General features: G+C 51.8%; 1 protein-coding gene across 4 annotated transcripts in view; it reads right to left on the bottom strand.

Moving 5' to 3' along the window:
* ZNF236 (zinc finger protein 236) overlaps window positions 1-27650 on the bottom strand; it is a 99534-nt gene that overhangs the window by 66643 nt on the left and 5241 nt on the right. For 3 of the 4 annotated variants that reach the window (XM_045085238.1, XM_045085240.1, XM_045085239.1), the window contains exons 2-9: window positions 19760-19902; window positions 18372-18536; window positions 9560-9738; window positions 6858-6982; window positions 6407-6579; window positions 4411-4554; window positions 2821-3024; window positions 1703-1931 (exon numbers count right to left, since the gene is read on the bottom strand). In XM_045085238.1, the coding sequence (XP_044941173.1) occupies window positions 1703-1931; window positions 2821-3024; window positions 4411-4554; window positions 6407-6579; window positions 6858-6982; window positions 9560-9738; window positions 18372-18536; window positions 19760-19902 (1362 nt within the window). The remainder of the gene's footprint in view (window positions 1-1702; window positions 1932-2820; window positions 3025-4410; window positions 4555-6406; window positions 6580-6857; window positions 6983-9559; window positions 9739-18371; window positions 18537-19759; window positions 19903-27650) is intronic. The other variant, XM_045085241.1, reaches the window with a different exon arrangement.

Raw genomic sequence — 27650 nt, 5'->3', positions numbered from 1 at the left:
CCGCGAGTTCCAGAAACAGTCCCTACGTAAATGTGTCCAGCTCCCTGAGAAGTTTTCATCAGAAGAAACCTCTTTCTGTAGAAACGCGGCCCCAGGACCCGTCTCGGGAGGGATCCCGGAGAGAACATGCTGCTCTGACCTCGTCCTGAGGCCGCACCGGCTCGGGCAGCCGCAGAGCGGCACAAACGAGCCCACACTCGAGGCGCAGTGAGCACCGCTTCCACTTCCACTTCCACTTCACGGACTCAGGCGGCTCCGGGGCGAACGGCCTGACCTCTGCACACTCTGCAGGCAGAGCGCGCCCCAGGCAAACCCCGCGTGCGTGGACGGTAACCCCACTCCGAACCCCACACCTAACGCTCAGGACGGAGCGCGCCGTCCTCCATCCGGGGGCCCCTGCTGCTCGGGATCCCGCGAAGTCAGGTCCCGCCTCCCGCCTGGAGAAGCCTGAGCCGCCGACAGCGGGGTCGGAGCGCCTTGGAGGGTTCCAGCCCAGTGACTAGGGCCGCAGCCACACGCCCCCCAGGCTGGAAGTGCCCACGCACTTACTGGGCGCGCGTGAAGCAGGTGTTCCAAACCATCGCGAGGGAAGCTCTCGGCCCAAAGGCTTCAGGGTGAACAGACACACTTGGGAGGGTGCCCTTCCCCTCCTCCCTCTCTGGACACCAGGAACAACCAGAGGATGAACCGCCTCAATCCCAACCCCCCCGTGCTTCCCCGGGACGAGGGGCAGATGGAGGGGACACAGGGGACAGAACTGCCGCGGTCTGTGGTGGAGACAAGGGCCTCACAGCCATGTCAGCGCTGCAAGGAGACGCGCTCAGGAGTGTCGCAGCGATGACCGCGTTGGTCGTTCCGTGCCTCGCAGCAAGACAGCACTCGCTCCCCAAGACCGGGGGGAAGCGGAACGGTCAGAGTCGCTGGGAAGACACTTCCAGAGGACACTGTTGCCCAGAAGACAGAAACCGATCGCATTCCCCATGTGAGAGAGCCGCACACGTCAGCCCACGGGGGGGCCAGCGACGAAGAGACTGTATCCAGGCAGACAGCGGCCAGGTGGGGGACTGCGGGGCAGAAACACTGCGAATCTGCGAGCGCCGAGAGCAGAAAGGGCAGGCCCGAGTGTCCTCTAAGTGCTGCCCTCAGAGGCCACCAGAGCTCTCCGAGACAGCGGGAGGAAGGGGAGGAAGAAGACACTCCCGGCACAGCAAGCCTGTGGGAAGGATGGCCCTGGAGGCGCATGCCTGTCCGGACAGCGTGGGAGCCTGGCCACACGGTGACATCAGCTCGCACCCCGAAGTCCAGGGCAGGCCTGGCCGTGCACCTGGGCCAGGTTATCGAGAGCTCACAGACACCACGGAGCCAGAGGGGAGCGTTGAGGGGAAATGGCCGAGGGTCTGGCCCAGGAGCCATGCTTACAAGTCAGGAGATGGCAGTGTGGTGGCGAAGCGGGGGACAAAAGTGGCCAGAACGCAGCTGCGGGAAGGAGCGGCCAAGACGACCCAGGAGTAAGCCTGGGGAACCGTCAGGAAGAGACGCGGCTCACAGGGGAAAGGCAGCCCAAAGTCTGCAACTGCTGAGGTTTTCAATATCAAACAAATATGTCGATACTATCAGAACAGTCAACGACATATCACCTTCGAAAGAAGAAATAAGCAACCCCCCCCCCCAACGTCTAACCCTTAAAGCACATTCACATTACCAGGTAGGAACGGTGATTTCTTCTTTATGATTTTTTTTTCCTTTTTATCCAACTTCTCTGGGCTTTCTTGCTCTTTTTCCTGCTCTGCATCTGTGGGGTGGGTCTGCTCACTCGAAGGGTGAGAAGCGTCCAGACTTGGCGCCTGCGTGGACGGCGTCCTGGCGTGGCTGCTGTCGTGCGCGTGCGCGGCAGCTGGAATTGAAGACAGCCCACTGTTTTCTAAGGCTTGCTGAGACAGAACAGAACTAACAGGTTAGCAGGTAGGAGGCCCGGTGCGGCCGGCCAAAATCAATCACAAAGACGCAACAAGGCTCTGCCCGGGGTTCTAACTCCGCCCTACCAGCTGCACAACTCTGCCCCCCCCGACCGCCAATGCCAAGCTACACTTGCGACTCTCTGAAGCTGAAATGTCCCTTCTGGAAACTGACAGCTCACTTCCACCCAAAATACAGTATGGTAACTAAAAGGGATTGGAATTAATTAATTTGACATTTAGAAATCTGACCTTAGACCTCTTTGGTTATCTCTAAACTGATCTGGAATCACTGCGTTAAATTCCAGTGGCTTCAACCACCCTAAGACCTCGGCTGTCATGCATCCGGAGACTCCTTACACCAACTTGTTACCCCAAAGGCACAGGGAGGCGACAGTTAGTTTTTACAACTGGTCACTAAACAGGGAGGAGACGGCAGGCGGCTCTGTCTGCAAATGAAAGAGCTGAGGCTAAAGCTGGACGAGCAGAGCAAACTCAGAAAAGCCTGCTCTGCCCCGTCTCCTTCTCCTGCTCTCCCACGTGGACGAGACCGTTCGCACGCTGCTAAGAGAGGCGGACCGGCTCACTCCGATACTGACAGGAGATACAAGAAGTTCTGAAAAGCCTGTTCTTTTCAACTAAATCACTTGGAGAGAAAATTAAGTTTTAAACTGTTTTTTAAATGTATCGATTAACTGTTCAGAATCCTGCACAGTCCATGAGCGTATTTTGTTCGAAAAGAACGTTTTCAATTGGGACATGTATTTAAGGACGATTCCTTTTCTTAGACATGCCCTGCCTATTCGTTTTCCAGGAACGATACCCAGGCTCGGGCATGGACCGAGAGCGGGAAGGTGCGCCTCACCTGCAGGATGTCCTGGTTGATGCCCACGGTGATGCTGAGCTGCTGGCCGGGCTGCGGGGGCTGGCTGGATTCCGTCGGCCCCGGCTCTGAGAGCTCCAGCAGCTGCTGGATGACGTCGGTCACGGCCTGGGAGTTCTGCTGGCTCGACGCAGACGTCACGTGGACTTCCGTCTGCTGGAGAGGTAACGTCTGAAACAGCGTGGCCTGAAACACAGCGACATGGTCATTGAAAATGTAAGAAGTACATTAATTTGTACTTCAATTTAAAAGAACAAAAACAGAAAGAAAGGAATAGGCTCGTCTTCCTTATGACCATTAAAATCTAACAATATCCCAAACACAGATTTTAAATAAAATGCCTCACTGATTTTTACACAAAGCACAATATGGGATCTTAAAGGAACGTATTGAATGAACTGTCCCCTACATGTCTCCGAGGTTTCCTGAGTGACAGGAGAGACAATCAGCTCAACGTGGGGGTGTGAGCTCACAGGCCTCACCTTCCCACCTGTCCAGTAAAACACAGAAACAAAAGGGTCACAAAATAAGAGAGAAACCACTGTGGCCAACATAATTCAGGAAACTTGGAAAACAGAGGCCCTGGTAGCATCAATGCTCAGGAAAGCCACAGCCAAGAGCTTCAAGGAGAGAAGCGCTCGGACCGCCCAGACACCCTGGGTCTGCAGCGCCACTCGGAGAGACGGTGCGAGTCAGAGCCAGCACTGTGCGGCGCACGCGGGTGGACACAGTACCCACCCCCCGGGGCAGATCTATGGCACGGGGCCTCCTGCTCCGGAGTAAGGTGAGGAGCAGCGTGGAGCTGCCGCTGTCGTGAGGAAGGAGAGCACAAGCCGTAAACGCGAACATGGTGCTGGAGACTAAACACGAGCTTCCGAGCTTCCGCGCTGGCGGGAGGCAGGTGCCGACGACAGCAGCCACCCGCCAGCCAGCTCACGGGCACGGGCTGACGCGGCGTCCGCTCTCCGCGCCGGGACGCGGGCCTCCCCGCCAGCTGCGAGGGGCCGAGAGCGAACAGACAAGACCGCGCCCGAGACTCCCACCAGAGCCTGAACGCAAGCGTGGCGGTGTGTGTCGCACAATTTTACACAGTGTAGTTTCCCAAAAGGGCACAGCCTCAGGAAAACATTCCTACTGTCCCCTCAGATGTGGAAAATATTATTTTTTTAAGAAATGTTATTTTGAAAGGATAATTGGTTCTTAAGTCATCCCACAGGAATAACGGTGATCCCACGGGAATCATCAACAGCACCGCAGGCAGCACAGTCTCCTAAATTAATCGCTGCATTTTGGGTGATTGTCACTGGCTCAATGACAGTCCGTGCATCAGGACCAGCTGATACGACTCGGAAGTTTAAGAAGATCCATTCTCCTTCGCTCGTTAAAAACAAAGATCCATTCTCCGTCGCTCGTTAGAAACAAGAAAGGCCCTCACTCCCTCCTTCACCCTGAAGAAACTGTTCACAGCACTTCTGTGCTGCTGCATAGTCTAAGGAATAATCCTCCTGAGAGGTCACGACCAAGATGACCGACCCGGCGGCAGGGGCCCCGCGCGGCGCTGGCCAGACGCACCGTTAGCACGTGAGCCGTCTCTGCGGGGCCTGCGGGGTTCTGCGTCCCGCCCACGTGCATCTTGCTGATGTGGGTGTTCAAGCTCCCGAGGCTTTTAAACACACAACTGCACTCGGTACAGTTATACGTGGGGCCATTCTTGACCTTAAAGGACAAAAGAGAAAAAAACATGTTTTACAATTAACCTTTAGATAAAAATACTTAAATTAGAGCCAATCCTCAGTTAGTTACGGTCCATGATAAGCAGCAGAAACAATGTAACCATGTAACATTACTTCTTTCAAATCAGACGCCTCCAAAATCAGGACCCAAGTCCTCACCCGCCTTGCCAGTGTGAAGTCAATGGAAATTTCAGTCTTTTCTATAAATTAGAACAGGTTTGGAAGAAGACACAGGTTCCAGTTGTTGTAATTTGGTGACGATAAGATGCCTGACTCAGGTTCCCATTTTCTCAGCGGTGCACCCCGCGCAACCCGGTGTGAGCAGCCGTCTAAGTCTCTGCGCTACGAGCCGCACCGTGCCACGCGCTGTGGGACCGCTCCTCGCAGTCCCAGTGCTCCGCACCGGCAACTATGTTGTCCAACTACGGTGAAGCCAACGCGGGACCCTAGAGAGGACGGAAATGAAGCGGCGCCTCCGGGCACCCAGAAAACGTCTGAACGACTCTGCCATGATTCCAGCCAGCACTAGTTGTTCTTATAACGATGCAGGCCGGCTCGACAACGGACTGGACTTCTCCAAACTTGGATGTTCTATTCCTTTTCCAGCACCTTGTCAAGAACCCAATTTAAGGCTTCAGGTTCATCACAGGACTGGACAACATTTACAAACCAGTTCTTAGAGGTCATTGCTGGAACACAGCCACCTGCCCACCACAGGTCCCAGGGGCTCTAAGGCCGGGAGCCAGGTGAGTGCCCACACTCTTGGAGGGGTGTCCTGGCCTCAGGAGCACGGGTGGGCATCTCACAGGGCAGCTTGGGGGGCCCAGGGAGGTCTCTCTGGGTGCCGCCCAAGTAAACGGCCATCCCGGAGCCATCATGTGCGCACAGAGGCAGCTCCCCCAGAGTAACGGGCAGAGGCCACATCTACTCTCCTGAGCTCAAAAGGAAGCCAGGGTCCACATTCTCACTGCCTCCCCAAGGGTCTGGCTCTTAGAATAGAAAACAAAAAGTAACCCGCTGCGTACGGAAGCTGAACACGTTTACAAACTGTGTGGAGGGTGCAGGGTTTCTTTTATTTCAGTGACACTGAGGGCATGAAGGGAAAAATAAAAAGATACATATTTATCTTTAGGAATATGGGTCTCCATTCTGCAAAACAGTTACATAAAACAAAACGATCTGTGATCAAAGTGTTTGTGTCGCTTCCACATTAATGTATACCCTACCATTAGACTATAAATAAAACACCAAATCAGGAAGAACAAAAGTTAACCTGCCTAAGAGAAATACTTGCAGACGTTCTACAAATCAGCACGCTCTGCAGACAACAAGGAACGGCAAACGTCGGTGTCACCGCGGGAGCCGGCACCGAGGGAAGCACGCAGAGCAGCACTCTGGCTGATAAGAGACGTACATGAGGCCATACTATTACTGTGAGCAATAGTAACAGGAAGAGCAAAAATACTTTTTTTCCCTCAATTTATTTCTGGTCTTAGTTTCTCAGACCTGATAGTGCCTGTGTTCCAAGTCTGCTAAAGGGATGAGGTGTTACCGGACCGGTGGCTGATACCTGCCAAGGGCAGCATGATCATTTCTGAACCTTTACTTGTCAAAGCCATAACAGCATCCGTAAGACCACGAGAAGATAACATTATAGGTCTCCCCCGGGGAAGCTGAAAAGGTGTCTAGAGAGAGATACGTGTCTGCTTCTTGTTTGACACAAAGTCTGCTCTGCACAAACCGTAAATCTGCATTTCAGAACCTCGGGCTCCCGCATGCACCGCGGAGCTGTCTACCGCACCCGGGAGCACCACAGACCCGAGAGCGATGTTTACCTCGGAGTGGACTCTCTGCACGTGGGACTGGAGGTTCCCTTTTTGAGAAAAGGCAGCAGGACAGAAGGCACAGGCGTGGGGTTTTTCCCCTGTATGCTTGATCATGTGCGTCTGCAGGGCCCCCTTCTGGTTAAAAGCCTTCCCACATTCACTACATTTAAACGGCCTTTCGCCTGGAGAGGGAGAAACACCATCAAAATACAATTCCACATGAGTGAACACCTGACGGATTAACAGGGAAATACACAGCTCCCAAACCCAAGACCCAAACCCACCCGTGCGGACAGAGCTCGCCCATGCTGCGGACTCCCGCGTGCGACTAACCCCGGCAAGGTCACCAAGCACGGGACAGGAGCAGCAGCGTGACCTCACAGGTCCAGCCGGCTCGGAGGCACACGTTCTCTCCTCTAAGCCACATCGTGAATGGCCCCAAAGTGAACGTGTTTCATACCTGTGTGTATCCTGATATGCCGAGTTAACTGACTGGGCTTTTGAAACGTCTTTCCACAGTGTGGGCATGAATATGTGAATCCACTCCTGTCGATGTTCCGATTGTAAGACCTTGTACTCGATACCCTGGTACGACACGGGAGGGAAACATTCATGAAGTCGTCTCCTCTGTGTCACAAGCTCAAAATTAAAACGTAGTCAGCACGTGTGGCTGACTGGCGGTGAGAACACAGGCTACGAGACATCCGCCCCACAGGAGTGTGCGTCTCCGCAGACACAGAAACTCAGACGTGCAGTCCTTCTCTGTGTTTGGTACCATAAAATTCATGTTTCCCCAACTAAGGGGAGAGAAGCTTGGTTTTCTCGCAGGGGAGAGGTGAGACCATCCCTTCCGGACACAGCGCTACCTGCGGCCCTCAGATGTAAAGACGTGTGTGCGTGCGTCCCCACCTGCCGTGTCTCACGTCCTCCTCCGGCCCCCCTGCTCTCAACACCACCCACAGGCCGAGGATCTCAAAGTCCTCCCGCCAGCAACCCTGACACCAGCCCTACGCACTCCCCCGCCTCCACCTGACGGCTCTGCACTCGGCTCCCTGGGGCTGCGAAGCTCGTGGGAAGCAAACAGGGCTCTGTTCCTCCCTGCCCTGCTGTTCTCCCAGAGCAGAAAACAGCAGCTCCCAGTTGGGCAAGCTTAAACCTCAGGAGTCGCCCAGATTCTCTCTCTCTCTCACCCCTGGCTTCAAGTCCATCTTCAAAAGCTACTGATTCCACTCAAAACACCGCCAGAGATGCTCAGGCCTCTCCCGCTCTCCAATCGTCAGACCACCACTGCCTGCTGTGACGATTCACCTGCCTCCCTGCCCCACCGCCACCCCCCAGCAGCCACAGCGCCGGGGAAGCTGGGACAGGCTTCCCACTACCCTTGGGATCAGACCTCATTCCCAGGATGGCCTCCTGAAGCCCTCAGCCTCGGGGTCCTGCCTTCTTCACACCCGGTGCCAGCAAGCTCCCCTCTGCAGCGGGATCCCCGGCGCCAGCCTCTGCTCTCAAATGCAGAGAAAACCCACCGCAGAGGGGCTGTGCCAATGGCTCGGCCACTGCTGCAGTCCCCTTCCTCCCGAGCCCCCCCCCCCCTTCGGACACCCCGGCTCACCAGCCTGCCCGCCCTCCTGGCGCTGCCCCGGGGCAATCCAGTCCTGCGTCCCTCCCCGCACGAGCACTCCCTAAAACCTTTCCACTGACTTTTCTCTCTGAGAAACCAGCACAACGGGAGGACGAGGCTGTGGGTCCGGCCCATCCCTCCAGCTCAGAAGGGCCAGAAGCCAGCGGGGCCGGCTGCATGCTGACCACCTGGACGCCATTCATCATCTCTCCAAAACCCTCAGACACACACCCAACCTGCTGTGCTCAAACTCCACCCAGGCAGGAACCCCGTGTGCGGGAGCACTCGCAGCGCGGTCTGGGCCCCGCTAGCCAAGGGCGGGCAAAGTGGGGCAGGGGGAGGCAGGCTGGCCCCACGGGGGCGTGCTCCACGCCGCTAAGAAGTGCCTAACAGGGTAAAGGAATCCTACAGATTCTTCCCGGGTCTGTGCACGTCAGTAGCTGGCGTGGAAGCCGCTGCCGTGCTTGCGGCTGCTGTTGAGGAGCGCACAACACGCAGGCTCCACGAGCGACAGCAGCCACGGCCGCCCGCTCACGGGCGCACCCGGGCCAGAAAGCACTTTGCCTTTTGTTTCGTTAAGAAAATGAAGTTTTGAAAAAAATATATAATCAGGAATAAACCAAATATGAAACTCAGGAAGACACGTTAAGTTCTACCAGAAATAAGTGCACGTACGTATGTATTTAAATACGGTCACGCTTGTTCAAATCATGAGCTCGAAAACAAGGAAATTAGGGTCTAAATCCTGAAGCTTGAAACCTCCGAGCTGTAAAACCGTGGGCAAGTGACTCGATCCTGTACCTAGCGCTTCTCACCCACAAAGTCTCCTGGTCTGACAGCGCTGCCTGCAGGGACCACGATTTCCTCACACACGTTCACGGACACACTAAGCGCAGCGTCGGGAACGCAGAGCTTCTGAACAGGGAGTGGAGATACACCAGTTTGTTAAACAGGCTGCCCCGGCCCCTGTGGACCTGCTTCTTGTCCTCATGACTTACCTGGGGAAACGTTCAGCCAGCATGTTGTCCTACAGCCTTCAACACTGTGCTACTGCTAGAGAATTCTGCTCCGGCAGCCTGATGCTTTAGAAGCCTGAGCTTTCTCCGTGCCCCAGGCCTGTGTGTCTGAACAGCTGCCCTGACACCACGCCCGACTGGCCCCCACTGTGCTGCTACTGCATTCTTTTTTTTTTTTTTTAAATGTGTGGCATATGGCAACTCTATCCTATCTTTTTTTTTCTTTTATAAAGATTATTTGTTTATTTATTTGACAGAGAGAGAGATCACAAGTAGGCAGAGAGGCAGGAAGAGAGAGAGGAAAGCAGGCTCCCCGCTGAGCAGAGAGCCCGATGTGGGACTCGATCTCAAAGCCCTGGGACCATGACCTGAGCCGAAGGCAGAGGCTCAACCCACTGAGCCACCCAGGCACCCCTGAGCTGCTATTTCTGGAGCAGATGGCGTACTAAAGTCACCCAGGCAAGCGCACCCGCCGTTAACACAGGGCACAGACTTCTCCTCCCAAGCCCCGGCAGAGGCTCGCACCTGATCTTGTAGTGCGTCTTCGCGTGCTCCTTCAGCTGGGAGGGCGTCTCGAAGTCCTTCCCGCAGGCCTTGCAGGCGTGCGGCCGGCCGCCGGCCAGCTCCTGCCGGTGCTCCTCCATGTGCGTGGCCAGCTGGCTCTGCAGGGCGAACTCATCCCCGCACTCGGAGCAGATGAGATTCTGCAAAAGACAAGCCCGGCCCTGAGCGGAGGGAACACCCCGAAACGGCGGCGTCCTCAAAGAACGGGTGCGCAAGCGGCCGGCACCCGGATCACGCTCTCCTCTGGAACACGCGCTGTTCTCACTCTCCAAAAACGTGCCACCGTGTCCAAATACACTTCTGGGAAAAGCGTCCTGACCAGAAGAGAGCGCAGCCCAGGGAAGCAGGCGGTGGCCAGAGCGGGGCCGCCGTGGGGCACGCACCGGCGTGGTGCGCACCTGTGCCGACGGAACGTGCGGGAAGCAGAGGGACGTCCCACAGAGGGGTCGGAACAGAGCTCCGAGGAGGACCAGAGTCTGCAGACCACCGAGACATAAAACCCCAGCCCATAAACCTCCGAATGGAAACACTATCACGGCCGCCGCCGGTTTTACGGGCGCCTCCCAGGGAGGCCCAGGCCCCCGCCCGGACACGGTCTGCCCCGCACTGGTCACCGGTGTGGCCTGAATGCGCCATGGAAAGAGCACAGAACACACACGGGACCGCAAGGACTTACTGCGAAAAGCAAAGATCGTAAAACAGCTCGATTTTAATATGTGAATAGTATTTTAGATACAGTTTCAAAATAAATATATTAAAATTCATTTCATCTTTTTTTAAAAAACTTTTTTAATATGGCTACTACAGATTTTCAACGACTCCTCTGTCCGTTAGGTAACAGCTGTCCATGTGTCCTGGAGTTGGGCGGCTGCAGGACGAGCTGCGGCCTCCGGGTGCTCACCATGGGGAAGTCAGGCACCCGCCCCCACAGGGCACCAGAAAGTCACAGAGCAGCGCACGGAAGACACTCAACAGAGAGCAGGGCCGGACGGGGGCCCAGCGGGAGGAGCCGCTGCAGAGGACGACACTGCCGTCCGGGCTTTTGAACCATCCGCAAAGACTGTCCAAACACGGAGGGAAAGTGAGTGTAACCTGTCAGTGAGCAGACACTGTCATTTCCAAATAACAACAAAACAGTTGAAATAAATTCTATGTTAATATATTTTATTTGGAAAATATATCCAAAATATTATTCACATATTGAAGTTATTGAGCTTTAATTCCATCAGACTTTCTTCCAACCCCTGCACATTACAGCCCTGTAAATGTTAGTAAACCCCATTAAAATGAGTAATTCATCAATAGCGAGAGGCATCCTTGGCAAAAAAAGACGAGCTAAAGGGAATATTCAGAGCAACCCAATGATCTCAACGCAAATAAACTTTATTAGTATTATTATAGAATAATTTAAGGAAATAATGAGCTACTAAATTGTCAGCATCTTGTTGATAACAAAGAAAATTCTTTTTAGGAAACTTTCAAAAAGAAAAAAATACCTAACAAAATTTGCTGCCTCTTTTTAAAAAAAAAAAAAAGAAGAAGGCTCCTGAATCTGTATGACAAAGTACTCGTCTTTGCTCAGGACTGCCCCGGGTGTCCTTCTTATAATTGTAAAATAAAACTTGGTTCCCCGGACCTGTCCTGTCCTCCCCTTACTATTTTATTGCTCTGGCCCTGGTGCATCCTTTTTACTTACCTTTTTACCCAATGACCAGATCAGAGTATTGCAGGAGCTATCCACACTTGTCCCTTCTCAGAGCACAGCTCACTCACTTGGCAAGAGCAAGGGCAAGGCCCCCGGGGACACAGGGAAACAGCTCGTGGTGGAGAGTGTCGTCTCTGTCTCTGCTTCCCGCCCAGAGAGCCCCAGGAGCCAGGACGTGCCTGCCCTCCGCTCCAGCAGCCGGCCACACTTGAGGGAGCCGAGCGAGGAGCCCCACACCTTGCTTCCTCACCAACAGCTAAGGGACATGCCCCTGTCCTGCGTTCTCCATACTCGGAGCGGACGTCTCTCCTCGAGGCTAGTAGTGACTGCTTTCTCTCCTAGAACAGACCCGTGGGACGATTTCCATCACGGACGAGTGACAAGCAGAACTCGTCAAGGGAATACACGGCATTCTGGTCAGCCCCCACCCTGCTGAAGGTCTCATTTCTACAGGTCAGAGTTTAAAATACAATAGATACTAACGGCTGTGCCTGCCCCCCTGTAACACCTGTCCTTCCGGCTCCCCGCCAGGGGCCACCGCGTGACCTTCCCGGTGGCCCCATCTCTGAGACCCTCAGGTACACCGTCCACACGCAGCAGTGAATGTCCCCTGCAGGCCCTGGGCTTCCACAGGAGCCTCTGGGTTCCCCATTCCACGGCCAAGCCCTCAACTGAGTTTAGTTGAGTACATTTTTTCACCATAATTTCCATTTGGTTCTTCTCGCTTCGGTTTCATTCTTTTGTTTGTTTCAAAACAATTCACAAAGCAATTTTATGATGACTGCTTTAAAATCTCTGCCACCTAATTCCAACATCGGGGTCCCTTCACTGTGGGAATCTGCCATCTTTTCTCGATGCCCTTGGAACTACCGTGGTTCTCGGTCTGCCGAGTATCTTCAGCCAGACCCTGAGCGCTTGGAGAGCTACGCTGGGAGCCTCCGGACCAGACGGCTGTCCCTCCGCCCAGATGCGGCCGGGGACCTCGTCGCGGGGGAGGCTCACTGCAGGTCCCAGGGCCCCGGCGCGGAAAGCACGGGGCGGACCCGTCCGTCCTGCGCCATCCGGTTAACTCTCCCTGCCGTCAGGTGCCGTGAGGCTCAGCTCCCCACCGGGGCTGGCAGGGTCCCAGCGCTGCCTGCTTCCGGGCACAGCGTGAGAGGTCGGCTTCCCGCCTCGCTCTGCGGAGGCCATCCGGCGGGGGAGCCCGGTGCCGCCTCCTTCTGCCCAGAGATGGATGCAAGACAAGCTCCTCACTTACGCCCGGGCACGGGGTCAGAGGGCCACCCGTGTCTGAGGACGGGCGCAGGAGGGGATGGAGGGTCCCTGGCAGCCCTGCTGAGCAGCTTTCCAGCCGGTATGTGGCTGGAGGAGGGCGGGCATCATCAAAAAGATTTTCTTTGCAAACCGCTCTTTGGCCAGTTTTGACTAAGGGGAAGCAGCTTTCCCTGAAGGATTTTTACGTCTGCGCCTGTCGGCAGAAGGCCACAGGCTTCTCCAGCAACGGGTGTGCAGGAGGGAAAGAAAAACCCAATCAACGGATGGCCGTACCGCTGCTGGGCCGGCCTTCCTCCCGCCCCCCCAGGCCTCCATCAGCGAGTTGTGCTCTCACTGGTGGTGGAGTGGGGGGGTGCGGGCGGCCTCCGTGTGGGCTGGACTCTCCCAGGTCAGTTCTGCATGTGACCGGAGGTCAGGACCTCTTCCTGTATTACTAATACCATATCCAGACCAAGTCGCTGAGGAATAAATACATGCCAAACAGAGAAATGTAGCCCAAACTGTACTGTTCTAACATACGTGGGCAAGACTGATGACCGTGTTCCGGTACCTACTTCTTTCTCAGCCGGGAACACATTTCCTCGCAGAGCACACAGCTCTCCAACTCAAAACACGAGCCCCAGCACCCCGTGTGGGGACTGTGCGTTCCCACACATGGACCAGGCCTCGCAGGAGAAGCCGCCCCCTTCCTCCTCCTTTTCATTGAGCCACGTGACGAAGGGCTGATTCAGAGACAGGAGGCCAGGTGGGGTCCCGGCAGCCTCGGAGGGCACAGCGGCCCAGCAAAGAGCTACACAAGGCCACACAGGAGACAGAGGCAGACTCTGAACCTGGGCCCTAACACGACCTCTCAGAAAAGAGGGCTCTAGTCCTCACACCAGGCCAGTGTATTTCCACATCTGAAACAGCAAAGCCTTTTTGCTTCTGCCCCTGGACGACCCCGTCAGGAACTCCTGCCCGGCGTGGGGTGATGATATCAGGGGACTGAGTATCTCTCCCCAGCCTCCAGAAACTTCTGGCAGCAGATGCCGCGGCCAAGACAGGGCAGCCACAGTCATCCCACCACCTGCTGCGGTCCCCGGCCCCCCGGAGCCCTCTGGTCGCCACTTGCTCTCCCACGATCACTCAGGGTCCGAGAATCGGAGTCTTTCAGACTCAAAGAGAAGAAAGAGAAGACAGGCTGGCAGTAGTGATAGAAACGTGAGTCTACCTCTCCAGAAATACTGCTCCTCAAAGATCTTTCTAGGGAAAAGAAGAGTCCGGATGGAACGCTGATGTCCTCACACCCGTGACAGTGAAAGGCAAAGACAGCAGGGGTCAGCGATGACGCTGAGGGTCAGGTGACGACATCGCGGGATGACGTCATCGCACAGCTTCCAACCGCAGACACTGGACACCCGCAGAGGACCGTCATCAGAGAGGACGGTGAGCTCCAGCTGGAGGAACAACACGGGAAAGAAGACGGACGAAGCGTGTGGACGAGAAAACACAATGGAGGGAAGATTCTAAAACGAACGTCCAAGAAACTAAGAACTGCCAGAGATGATGAATCCCTGCTCTTCCCCTGCCCCGCCACGTGGACAGTCACGGCGGATTTAGAAGGCAGCTCCAAAGCAGCAGCGCAGTGAGTCGCGGGGTGCCGCGAGGGGACGGCCACCACAGCCCCCGGCAGGCCCTGCGAGAGCAGCCCCACACCCGCAGCCCGGGTTCACCTTGTTGTATTCCCAGCACAGACCCCCCTTCCCCACCGTCCTGACGCCTTCCCCACGCCATCGCACGGGCTGCACACGCGCGAGCTGCGGCCGCGTCCCCCGCTCCGGTCAGGTTCTGCTCCCCCCCCCCCCGCAGGTGGGCGCCCGAGTCTTCACCCAGCATCTCCACCGCCCAGTGACCACCGAGGCCGCAGCAGGACAGACGCACGGCAGAGCCGGGGCGCCGGCCCCCACAGGGGAGATGTGAGCCTGAGAACCTCTGCGAAGGTGGGTCTGGGGGTCACCGTGGGGAAGGCGGGGTGCAGTGACCCTCCGCGTGGACTGGGGCATCCCGGGCGTAAAGGCTGTGCAGGCCCGAGCCGCGTGGGGCCGCTTCTCAGGGGGCTGCTAAGTGAGGCAGACAAGGACCTGCTGGGCTGCGGGGCTCGGAGCTCTGAACACGAACAAAAACCACCCTCAGGCTGGGCGGGAGCAGGAAAGCTCCAGACCCCCAGCGGCCCCGCCACCGCCCAGCGGGAGCCCCTCGGGTCTCTGAGCACCACCCGCTGCAGCGAGGTCCGTTCTGGGGTGTGCGAGGGCTCTGTCATCAGGAGTGTGTGACGGTCACGGAGCCCGGGAGGGACAGGCAGGAACGGCAGGGCTGGTGTCTGGCGAAGTCTGTAACTCAATCCAGGTAAGGGATTCACTGTTCCCAAGTATTCACTGCACCGGCTTTTCAAGAGCGGAATTTCTCAAAACAAGAGGGGGGTTCGCCATCACCACATACGGCGATGACTTACAATGATCCGCAGCTGTTTTATTTCAGAACACCCCCCACGCGCTAGTGAAAACAAAAATTCTTATCACTACTTGTAGACAGGGCCGCGCAGCCGAAAGCCCAGAGAGAATCTGGCAGGACAGTAGGCGACAAATCGAACAGGAAAACACTCCTCCCCTGTGGACAGATGACCAACCCCCAACAGAAAGGCCCCTGCGATGGCATTAGTAAAAATCCTAGAACTGCTCAGAACTTAAATACCATACTGACTCCACATGAACAAAACAGTACCAAGATTTTTTTTGTTTTGGGGGGGGTTTTGGTGGCAGCAAAGCAAGGTTTATTGACCGCCAGTAAAGTGATACAAGCTCCCGAGGGGGGAGGGACCTGAGAGCATTGCCACGGGAGCTTCTAAGTCTGGGGCTCGATCAGATTGACCTCCCTGTGCCCGTCGTCCAGTCAGGTGGTCGCCGTCGACCTATCACGGGGGAAAGGGGGCGCGGCTACGAAGCGTTTGGACCACGAAGACTCAGTACCGTAAACATATGCATCTTCCCCTGTAACAATCTAAGAATTTAATTCAAAGTGAAAATACCAACTGATTTTTTTAAAAGAGGCAAAATTCTAATGTTCATATTAATAATAAACCAGAAAAGGAAAACAGGAAGCACACGAACATTTGCTTATCATGACAGAGAGACAGAGCAAAGATACCGCGGAAACACGAGGTGGTGATGGTGCCCGGGAGCCCTGGCAGGACCGGGCAGAGGGCACAGGAGGCCGCGGCTCTTCTGATGCTCCTTGTTCCTGCCACTCTGACTTGTAAGAGTGAGCTCCTCTCCAGACACTGAAAATGACCCCCCCCACCGCCCTCAACGCCTGCTCTGCCTGGGACTGTCTTTGTGGTCACACCAACCGGACCCACGTCAAGGGCAGTTAGTGCACCTGGGAAGGGACGGGCCGCAAACATGACGCAGACTGAACCCACGAGCCCCGACGTCCTTCAGATCCCACACGGCGTTCAGTGGGTGGACTGACGGGCTGAGCCAGGGCACTGCGAAACTGTGTCAGAGGCAACGACAGGACGGAGCAAAGGCGTGAACGAGTGTGCCGGTGCTGGAGCCCGGTTCCCCGTGGAGGAGGACAGGGGGGAGGCCTGTGGGAGTCCTGGAAGGGGAGACTGGAGGTGAAGGATCGGTGTGAACCCCGCTTGTACAATGCACGTGTGTGCTGTGCCCCACGTGCGCCTGCGCTGTGAGATGTGGTGGGGTTTTAGGAAATCATTTCAGATTTGGGAAGTACGTCTAAGCAAGTGCAAGAACCAGATTCTGAAAATGGACAGTCTGTTCGCTGTAGCCTGTTTGTATAGACACAAGGCTGAAAACCACCTACGAGTCTACTGGGGCAAACTGCTGGTCACGGTATGTGTGTCCACCGGAATGCCACATGCCAATGAAAAGACCGAGACACGCCCCCCCCGGCCCCGTGCACGGAAGTGTCCCAAGAGCGGAGGCACAGCCCGCGCAAGACAAAAGGCACAGAATGGATGGCCCGTGTTAACGGGCTGCAGAGCAGATCTGTGTGCACGCGGGATGCCTGGGGAAGGACACAGAAGCGACTTCCAGAAGAACAGGAAATCACGCTTGGCACCCTCGGCTTCTCACGGCTCCCAATACGCGCACGCAGAACTCAGGCCAGAGGACTTTAATACACCATTTAACGTAGGCGCTCTCTGCTTTTCAAAAAAACCAAGAAAGCAATGAGTGAGACGCGGCCTAGCTGACCTCGGCAGGGGAAGGTGCGGAGCAGCAGAGGCTTTCTAGAACGTCATGTGGCATTCTACAAAGAAGGTGAAAAAGTAGTATTAATCTAGTAGATCCACCTACAGGAATCTATCCTAATGAAATAATTAAAGATACATAAGAAGATGCACTATGGGGAGCATTTAAAAAGTATAAATAAACGTTGAATAACAGAAGAAATGATTGCATATCATTGCGCTGTATCTGGATGCAAGAGACTAAGAAAGTAGCTTAAAATACTGACATGGGGAAACCTTCATCCTACAGCCAGTGAAAATGGGGGAGACACGTCTCAAATAGATTAGGGAAAAAGGGCAGGTTAAAAAGCAGCAGCATAAACATTTTTGAATTAAAAAACTATTCTTCAGGGACGCCTGGGGGGCTCAGTCGTTCAGCATCAGGCTTCAGCTCAGGTCGTGATCCTGGGGTCCTGGGATGCAGCCCCGCATCGGGCTCCCTGCTTAGAGGGAGGCCTGCTTCCCCCTCTCCCACTCTCCCTGCTTGTGTTCCCTCTCTTTCTCTGTGTTTATGTCAAATAAATGAATAAAATCTTAAAAAAAAAAAAAAAGAAAGAAAGAAAGAAAGCTATTCTTAAATAGTTATGGAAAGCATATATAGCAAAAAAAAAAAAAAAAAGTCTGAAAGACTGCACATGCATTCTCTCCAGATTCTATGATTCTTGGTTCTTCTAATAATATTGCGTTTGCTAATCTTTAGTTTCTAATTTCGTTCCAAAATAAACACACATTTATACAGTAACTTTTACGAAGATAAAAACAGTTTATATTAAAAAGAAGAGATGAGCGTGTACAGAAAGTATGAACTTAATTTTTATATATGCAATGTAAATACCGTGTTTGTTTCTCTGCCTCAGGAGGAAAGTACCCCAAACAGTTTCCTACAACCCACCCCGGGACAGCGGAAATAAAGGGAACTTACTTTCTTTTTACCATTTGCATTTTCCTAATTTCACACAATAGTAATCAGGGACATGGGGGCTTAATATTTAGAAAGCAACAGCCATCTGTACTCCAAGTCGGGCCCGCCCACCCCAGCACCAGGAAGCCCCCGCTCACACAGCAGCCACGCAGCCCTGTCATCTCACAGCGACAGCTGTGGGCCTTTCAGAAGGGCTCACTGTGCTGTGTAAACGGCTCTGGGTCATCGTGAATATCTCCTCTTTTCCCAAATTCCCACATGTCAGTGGATCCAGAAGCCAAGCAAGGAGATGCTTCCGACTCCAGAGCCAGAACGTTTTCTCTGGACCACTGCGGAATCCTACGTGGGCCTGTCTGGGTCCTCCAGATACAGGACACACTGAGGTGTCTGCCCTAAGGTACTGACAGGCCAGAAAACAAACGGATCTGTCAGTGGCGTAGAGAGTCAGGCAAGGCACACTGAATGATAACGAACTCCTTGAAATCCGTAGGAAAGGCTCGTTAAACTAGTTGATACCTACAGTCCCCCTAAGGATTAGATGCATTTAAAAATCCATGAACAAAGTATAGGCCAAAATAATTACCTCTTCCTTTTCATGGAGCATAATATGCGCTTTGAGACTAGCCACTCTGGAGAATTTCTTGTTACACACAGGACAGGTAGGCTCTTCCCCATTGTGGGTGCATTTGTGAAGTGTCAGGTTGAATTCAACATTAAATGTTTGGGGGCACTGGTCACATCGATGTGGCTATTTGGAGAGAAAAGTCAAGAAGCCACTGAAATACAATCTTTCCACAATAAATGCCATTCAAATATCAACAAGTACCATAATCTACAGGCGATCTAAGAACTTCTGGTCTGTCCCGCACCTAAGTCAGTAAATCCAAAATGGACACAGCAAAGCTCCTTACAGAGTTTCTCTAAGGATTGTAAGGCGACAACTCACCCATGCAGAACAGAACACACCTTGAATAAAACGCGCTGCATGGCAGTGTGCCCAGTAGTCTCCACGAACTGGAGTGTGAGGGACTCTGCTCCCGCGGGTGGATTTTTCCCTCTTTTCTGACCAACTCCACTGCTCTAACGAGTCACTTCAAGTAGAATCAGTAGTCATAAAAACCTTCACTAGATTTTAAGACAGTTGCTTATCGCAGTCTAAAATTTTCCCCAAATGAAAGGCATTCTGCCACTTCCTTGCAGAAAGATAATCACTGGTATTTCTCTCTGAATATCAAGGCACAAGAGAGTCCGTATTTTCAGATTTTCAACTTAGGAGCGTAATACAGCTGATACCGGTACTAGCAACAGTATGTGTTATCATATATTCTAGTTCACAGTCGCGCTGAAAACAAAGCCAGTTAGTCATGTTCTGTTCCCTCGAGAAGAGGTCCCTGGCATTGTCCTGACCTATGTGCTCCAAACCTAGGGGAAATCAACGGTCATTTTTTAATGGTCATTTTAACTGCCATTTTATATCTGGCAGGGACACCATTCCATTAAGACACTAATACTCTTAACCGAGTCTGCAAGGGCCCCTGCAGAAAAGGATTCCAGTCTCTTCCTGCGGAGATGCAATGGAAAACCCCAGGAAAACCACTGCAAAGGCAAGCCTACTTGGAGATAACACTCCCTACTGGAGAAAAGCACATCAAGATACTCCAGTTCTGCACAGTCACTCAGGAACCGACCCCACTCCAAGTCCTGCTTTGAGATGGCTTCTCTGTCCACGGACTCAGAACTCTGACACACAGATTCGCTAGACCAACTCTCATGTCACCTCACCAACCAGTAAAGGCTTAGAAATACGACTACAACTAAGCACGGAACGTCAAGGTAGGTGTTCGTGAAGATAAAATGCCCCACAATTTAGGGATCTAAGTTACAAGAAAAATTTGTGTTTGGCTTGCCAATTGTTACAATACCTCCAGTTTCAACGCTCACATTTCTGACAACCCTCTTGAGAATACATACCTTGTCATTTCGCTCGTGATCCCTCATGTGGCGTTGAAACTGGGACTCTTTTGGAAAAGATAGCAGACAGATTTCACACTTATGGAAGTTTGGAACTTGATAGGCATAATTAGTGTTCTCCGCGTTCAATGTTAAAACTCCATCTATAAAATTGCATAAGTATAGACAATAAATACCAGTTGTTATTCTCATCACATAAATAAAACTAAATTACGTGGTTATTGTTTAGAAACTACGTCAGAAATTAACGGGACAATTTTGAAGAAATTAATGGTGTCTTCAGTTTTTCGAAAGGACGTGATTTTAGGGCAGACACAAGGAATGCTGGGAAGACTGAGGCACAGGACAGCAGGGCTGTAAGCCTCTGCTGGTAGAGTCGTTAGAACCTGAAACTAAACTGCCGAGTTGACATCCACCCAAAGACACGCAAAAGCCATGACATCTCTTATCCTTGCCTTCCTGCTTCATACGGCTTCAAAGTCACTGGAAATCCTAGAGGCATTTCGTCTCTAAGTCCATCGGTAGCCCACACGGATCATCTCAAGTCGCTCAGCAAACAAAACTTGAGTAGAAGCATAAAGGCAATTCACTAATTCAATCTACCTCTGAAAACTGCTGCAGAGCAAGATTAAGTCAGAGAGGAAAAACTTCCGTTCTGCCACATGGCCAGGGTTTAGGAACACCTTTGTCCACAGCGCTTTGGACAATCCCTAGGCTTCATGACATGCTTCTACGGACCCACGTAGGTCAACGGCTATAAACACAAAAGTATTTTCAAGTAAAAATATGGACTACTCACAATAATTTGTCAGGAATCTCAGAAAATAAAGATGTCCTAAACCTCTACAATTCTTTAAAATAATATACTCCAAGTCTTACAATTTAGGCACAAATATATATAACACATAATAATGATACAAAAACTTGAAGTACATTATATACAATTCTTTGTATCAAATTTGACTCAAAAGTATTGAAATCTGGAAATTTGGAAGTAAAGTAGGGTTGATTTTAAGACTCAAGTAAGCTCCAGAGTCTCCTGTTTCTCAAAAGTCCATGCGGTAAACACCGGCATTCCCGATTTTCAACAGACCTTTTAAGTCCCTCCTTTGAGAAAACAACCTGCAGCCCAGCTTGGGCCAGAAGTCCCCACCCCTACACTGGCATCTGCGCCGGCAAGAACTGAGGAAGCCTCCAGTGGGAGGCGGCGGCGGCCACAGAGGAGACGGGAGCAGACAGAGCCATGGAGAAGGCGGGCGACCCCTTCCCAAGTTCCTCCAGCAGACCCTTGAGTGAAGCAGATTACAGATTAGCAGATTACAGTTTCGAGAAACACTAATATAATTCAACCAAACAACCTCATCCAGAAACAGAATGGGCCACCACAGAACTCCTGTTGTATTTACTCGTCACTATATCCACATTATGTTCAAAGACCATGTATTCAAAATTTCTACTATAGTTCAATTAGTAACAAAATGGTTTACACTCTCTGGGCCCAGATAAAATGATGGTTGGGACCATGTCAAGTGATACATTATTCCCTTTGGGAAAGTTCATACTATGGAAAGAAGTAGTTTAGACATTGGGAGTGTTCAAGTAAAATATGTGTTGAAAATTGTGTTTTAAAACTCTAGTGAGTGTTTCCACCTAATGGCTGAATGAAGTCATGAGGGAGCTCCTCACCAGAAAACAAAATTAAGGGGCTCTTGGGTGGCTCAGGGGGTTAAGCCGCTGCCTTCGGCTCAGGTCATGATCCCAGGGTCCTGGGATCGAGTCCCGCATCGGGCTCGCTGCTCAGCAGGGAGCCTGCTTCCCTCTCTCTCTGCCACATCTCTGCGTACTTGAGATCTCTAATAAATAAAGAAAATCTTTACAAAAAAAAAAAAAAAGCAAAATTAAAAGGCTATTTCAGGAAGTAGAATGAAACAATGTTCACAGTTTCTCTGTTGAAACTGCTTCAAGTTACCCGAGATGAGAAAGGATGTAATTAACTACGACTGACAGATAAAACCCTAAGAGAAAAGAAGCTACACATTTAAAACCAAAAACAACATTGTTTTGCTTTATGAATTAAGATTTTTCCAGAGAAGATATTTATTTTAAGAAGCAAGATTTCCCTCTCTAACAAAGCTCAAAACAGAATCCATCCCATTTTCACGAAGTCTCCTCCCCCAGCGATAATACAATATTAATTTGGTTCAAAGACAAACTTAAAACAATGCTAACTCCAGTTAAGGCATAACTGGAGGGGAAAGCATGCTTTAGTGTCCACACTGAGCATAATTTAAAAATCCACAGCATCTCCGGACCGGCACAGCGGAGCCCGCTCTGTCCCCGACCGGCCCGGCACTGGGGAAGCGTGTCCCTCTCTCCCGGGGGAGCCGGGCTCCCTCATCCCCACTTCACTGCCTCTCTGGGTCGTGCCCCAGGCCTTAACCCTCTGCCTGTCACCTCTTCAAGCTCGTTCAGATTTCTGGTCCGCAGAGTATGTTTTCCAGAAAGAGGTCTAGGAAATTGACGGGTCCTGAGGACACGCGTCGGGAGGCCACGAGCCCTGTGAACACCTCCTGCAAACGCTCCCGGCCGGGGCCGCGTGAAAACTCCGCAGCCACAGAGGCCACCAGACGTCCCGCGGGGCCAGGGATGGCAGGAAGGCCCGGCCGCACGAAGGGCAGCCTCTTAGCGGTCAGCCCCCTGGAGGCCGCCCGCGGAGGGGCTTCCCGTGGGACTCGGGCCCCACGTATTCCTTGTGTCCCCGCAGTCAGCACAGGTAGTGTCTGCGGCCCCCACACACGACAGAAGCACGGAGCCGCGTGCATTCCGCAGCGCTCCAGTCTAAACGCTCACCGGGGACAGCATTCTGCCCGCACCCCGCGGGGGTCCCGGTGAGATCTCAGGCAGGGGGACCCCGCGGCGGATTCCAGCTGGTTTACCGAGACAGCCGCCTCACTCACACACACACGCACGCACACACACTCGCACACACTCGCACACGCACGCACACACATGCACACACTCACACACACGCACACACGCACACACTCGCGCGCGCGCACACACGCACACACACACGACCACGTTCTCTTCACCCCTCACCCTTCCCGAACCAAGAACGCAAATTCACTACCAAATGTAAACACAAACCGACGGCAAAAACCAGAAACTGTCTGAGCAGCTGTTTTCCTTGAAAACATGTGAACTCATTCCAACATCAATTTAGCTCTTTACGTAGACGTTCTCAGTAGTATGTAAGAATAACTACTTATCAGCCAGCCCCCGGATAATAAAGCCAAGCTCCGAGTTTGCAGATTAAATAAGAGAATGCTTCCGGACGCTTCTGCGACAAGAGCCTACCAGCGGCTCAGCAGCACGGCTGCCTCCAAACGCTCTCGCTCGCCTGCGATAGCCTGGCCGGCCCTCCACGGCCACGCTCCGTCACAGCATCATGCAGGCTGGCCCGTGATGGGGCCTGGACAAGTCCACAAACTGCTCTTCTCCCAAGACCGACACAGCAATCAGCCCAGTCAACTAAAAGGTCTGTCCCTATCTCCAATCTAAAGAACTAAGTTGATCTTTTTTTTTTTTTTTTAAGATTTTAAGTGATCGCTATGCCCGATGTGGGGCTCGAACTTACAACCCCAAGATCAAGAGCCCCCTGCTCCACGGACTGAGCCAGCCAGGTGCCCTGCTGGATCTCTTACACTACATGCCTCTCTGTGATAGGTGACGGTTGAGCAAACTGCACTTGCAACATTCCACTGATTCAACCCCAATTTGCCTCTCCCTAAACTTAAACCCTTAAGCACTAGGCACTGAGGATCTTGGCCATCCGTAAATCCTGTGGAGGCATTTTTGATATTAAAATGGGATACACCCGTTTCAGTTTCTAAACTAACTCCCAAACTTTGCATCTGTTTTTTTTTGTTTGTTTTCTTTTGAATAAAAATCTTCCAAAAAGTAGTTGAAATCTCTACTTCTCTCAACAGGCCCGTCTACAGAGTTTATTGATTGATTGATTGATTGATTGATTTGAGAGAAAGAGAGCCCATAAGCATGAGCAGGGGGAGGGGGAAGGGCAAAGGGAGAAACAGACCCCCCGCTGAGCAGGGAGCCTGATAAGGAACTGGACCCCAGGACCCGGGGATCACGACCTGAGCGGAGGGCAGACCTTAACCCACTGAGCCATCCAGGCGTCCGTCTTCCAAGATCTTGTCCCAAGAGCCCAGCTAACCATGGAGGCATTTTCTCAGCTTTTCATTCTGACATCAGGATGCTTTCTGAGGTCACCAAACAGGCCTTCAAGAAGTCTGACAACTGTCGCCCCTACTTCCAGTAGGACCCCACTTCAGCTACCACACCTTCTCCTCCTTACTTTCGTGTGTGTGTGTGTGTGTGTGTGTGTGCGCGCGTGTGTTATTTCTACTCTTATCTAGCTTCTTCTCCTGTTTTCTCCTGTTCGTCCCATACTGGTCTTTCAGGTCTGAGCACAGCTGGACTTTTTCAGATCAAACTCTGCAGTGCTTGCACCCCTGACATCTTTCTACTCCGTCACTGTATCTCCAAAGCCTGGCACATGTTCCATGTTTTTTAAATTCAAAGCATTATAATGTATTACCTATTCCAAAGAGGTTAGGTTGAGAAGGAAAAAAACTTACTACGGGGGAAAAGCTGAGTTCTACACTCCGTCCCCTGGTTGAAGAGCTAAGGAAACTAAGACCCCAAAAAAACTTAGCCACTTGGTCAAAATCACACAATTAGCCGGGGCAGAACTAGAAGTAGTCTTGAACTCACAGTTTAAGACTCTCTCCTAATTAATCAGGCTCCCATGCCTCTCAAGGTCATGATTCCTGAGATGAGACCCCAACCTCAACCTTGTGCCTACTGTAAAAACAGCAAGTGAACGTGGGTTTTACCAACAGTATTTTATGTCAATTGTAAGACTAACTCTGTTTAGTCTTTCAGTATAAAATACAGTCACAACTGGGAGTCAGGTCAAAGTACCCTGCTTGTCTAAACCATAAGTGGTGTCAGTGAGACAATTAGAGTCTGAAACCCTGATACTGGCTTCATGATAAATGATATGAAATATTACCTGACACAGAGTTAAAGAGAAATACCTGGTCCGAGACTCACTAAACAGTCCCTGCCAGGCTCAGGTCGCTCGCATTCCCACAGCAAAGCTCCCCTTTGCCCAGATGTGCCTTCAATACGCCCGCTTTGTCAGCTCTTGTATCTGTGCAGACTTTCCTTTTCAAGCCTCCTATTATGAAACTGTCTCTATTTTAAAAGGAGTATCAATCCTCTTTCAAATATTTGCTTTTAGTACCTGTACATTTTTATTTCTAAAGATTTTAGACTCTGGTGGGTGTACACTTAAACACCACACGCATTATCCCAACTTAACAAAACAATGGTGCGTTCAGATTACAACAAAATAATACCTCCAGTGCCTATAGCCTCTCCATCTGGCTAAAACAATTCAAGGACCAAGGTCTAAAAGTAACAGGGCCTGGGAGTGTACTGCTGAGAATAATGCTTCCCTTAGACAATGCAAAAAACTGATTTTCTGTATAAATAGAGTAATTTCTTGTGGATGTATTTGCTGCCACTATGCTGTTTCTCAGCTCTTCAAACGTACTACGTATGTTAGCACTGCAACGATCAAGTAGAGCTAAAGGATGCCACAGAAAATTGTGGAGAGCAGATTCTGTCCCAATTTCCAATGAAGTATGCATGCATGGTACATACTATTTTTAATGTACATATCTTAAAAAATGGGTATCTGTAGATTAAAACATGGGTGACCGGTCACAGATTAGGGAGACGGTGATGGAAGCAGGGCTGGCAGTCATGAGGTTTGGAATGTCAGTCCTGCTAAGTGCTCAGTAAGGTCTCTGCGAAGCAGGTATCTGCTGCTCAGCTTGGTTCTTCAGCCAAAGGGGAGGCTGATCTCCATCCTGCTTACCTACGAGGCTGTTGTGAGAAATCCAAGGTATTATAAAGAGGAAACAAAAAATACTCTTTTAGAAAAGTAAACTGCACATCTACTAGGAGGGCTAAAATTAAAAAGACAGAAAAAAAAAGGACAGAGGAGGATGTGGAGCAACCGGAACCTCACACCCACTAGAGAGAGTGAACATCATGACGGGCGCTCAAAAACCATCTGGCAGCACTGACCACAGCTGACCACACACAGACCCCGGCATCCCGGCAATTCCGCTCCTAGGTGCATCCCACATAAATGTGCACACAGAGGGACCAAAAGCACATGTTTAAAAATGCTCACAGAAGCGTCATTTACAACAGCCTTGCAAATGCCCTTCGACAGCAGAGGATGAATTACCACTCTCAAGGTGAGAAGTAAAACAATAAAGCTTCGAGGTGAAAATACAGGAAAAGGTCTTCATAATCTTACAATTGTCAAACATTCCTTACACAGGTCCCAAAAGTGAAACATGAAAGGACTGATAAATTAGACAATATTAAGATTAGGAACTTCTTTCATGAAAGGATATCCTTAAAAGAGTGAACAGCAAAGTACAAAGAGCTCAAACACAGCATATCTAAAGAACTCCTGGGACGGAGCTCTTCACCAAAGATGTACAGATGGCAAGGCAGCATGCGAACAGAGGCTTTGCATTCTATCTCATAAGGGAACTGCAATTTACACAATGAGATACCACTGCAACCCTATTAGAAAGACTAAAATTAAAAAACAGTAAAAATAATACCAAAAGCCGAAGCGGATGTGGAGCAACAGCAACTCTCATTCATTACTGGTGCAAATGCAATGCATTCGCAAAACGCAAAATGAATGCAAAACGCAGAATACAAAGTGGCCCCACCACTTTGGAGGAGTCTGGTGACTTCCTGCAAAGCCAAACACAGTCTCACTGGACCATCTAGCACAGTGGTCCTCTACATTGACCCAAAGGAGCTAAAAACCTACACACAAATGTGTACAACAGGTTATAACTGCCCAAAACTGGAAGCAACCAAGACAGCCTTCAAAACGTAAACAAACAACCACTGGAGCATCCAGACAACGGAGCATTATTCAGCAGTAAAGAACCATAGCAAGCCATGAAGAGATGTGAGGAATCCTTAAGAGCACACTGCTTAGCGAGAGAAGGCAGTTCTGCAAAGGCCGCACACCGTATGATCCAACCGTGTGACATTTGAGCAAGCAGAACTGTGGCGACCATGAACCCTCGTGTAAAGTACTGACTTTAGTAGCTAGTGATGTGTCAGAATTGGTTCACGAGTTGTTACACGTGTATCACACTGACACCAGATGCTAAAGGCAGGCGACAGCTCGAGGGGGAGAATAAGGCACGTGCAGGACATGCAGGAACTAGGCACTATCTGCTCGATTCTGCGCAAGCTTAACACCGCTCCCAACAGGAAAGTCTATGAACTCAAAATAAGATACTCAACCCAGTAAGAAAGTCGGAAAGACTTAAATGACAGCCTCACGGAAGAGAACGAACAGATAAGAAACATAAGGTCTCTATTAGCACAGAACTGCAGGTTAAAACTCAAAGTACCACTGCGCACCCCAGAAAGGCTACAACACTCCGCGGCAGAGCGAAGGCGGCGCTCCCGGCGGGAGGAGAAGCTGCTGGCTCACTGGGGAACCGACCGGCCGCGTCTGTCGTGGCCGGGACACGCAGAAGCTCACAGGAGCACGTGTGTGCGACAGCCCCGACTGGAAACAAGTCACGGGGCTGCAGAGAAGGGACAAAGTGACAGCGTGTTATGTAACGGAACAACAGGTGACCCGTAACCAGACTGGTTCCTGCCAAGTGAGGACCGCGGCAATCCGCAACCACACACCCAACGAAGGAAGCCAGAAACAAGGGTCACACGGCGAACTCCGAGCAGCTCG

The sequence above is a fragment of the Mustela putorius genome, unplaced genomic scaffold (genome assembly GCF_011764305.1).
Source record: "Mustela putorius furo isolate JIRA1106 unplaced genomic scaffold, ASM1176430v1.1 tig00000835_pilon_pilon_pilon, whole genome shotgun sequence".
NCBI lineage: Eukaryota > Metazoa > Chordata > Mammalia > Carnivora > Mustelidae > Mustela > Mustela putorius.
The sequence above is the reverse complement of the archived record's forward strand: the minus strand, read 5'-3'. Positions and strand labels throughout refer to the sequence as shown.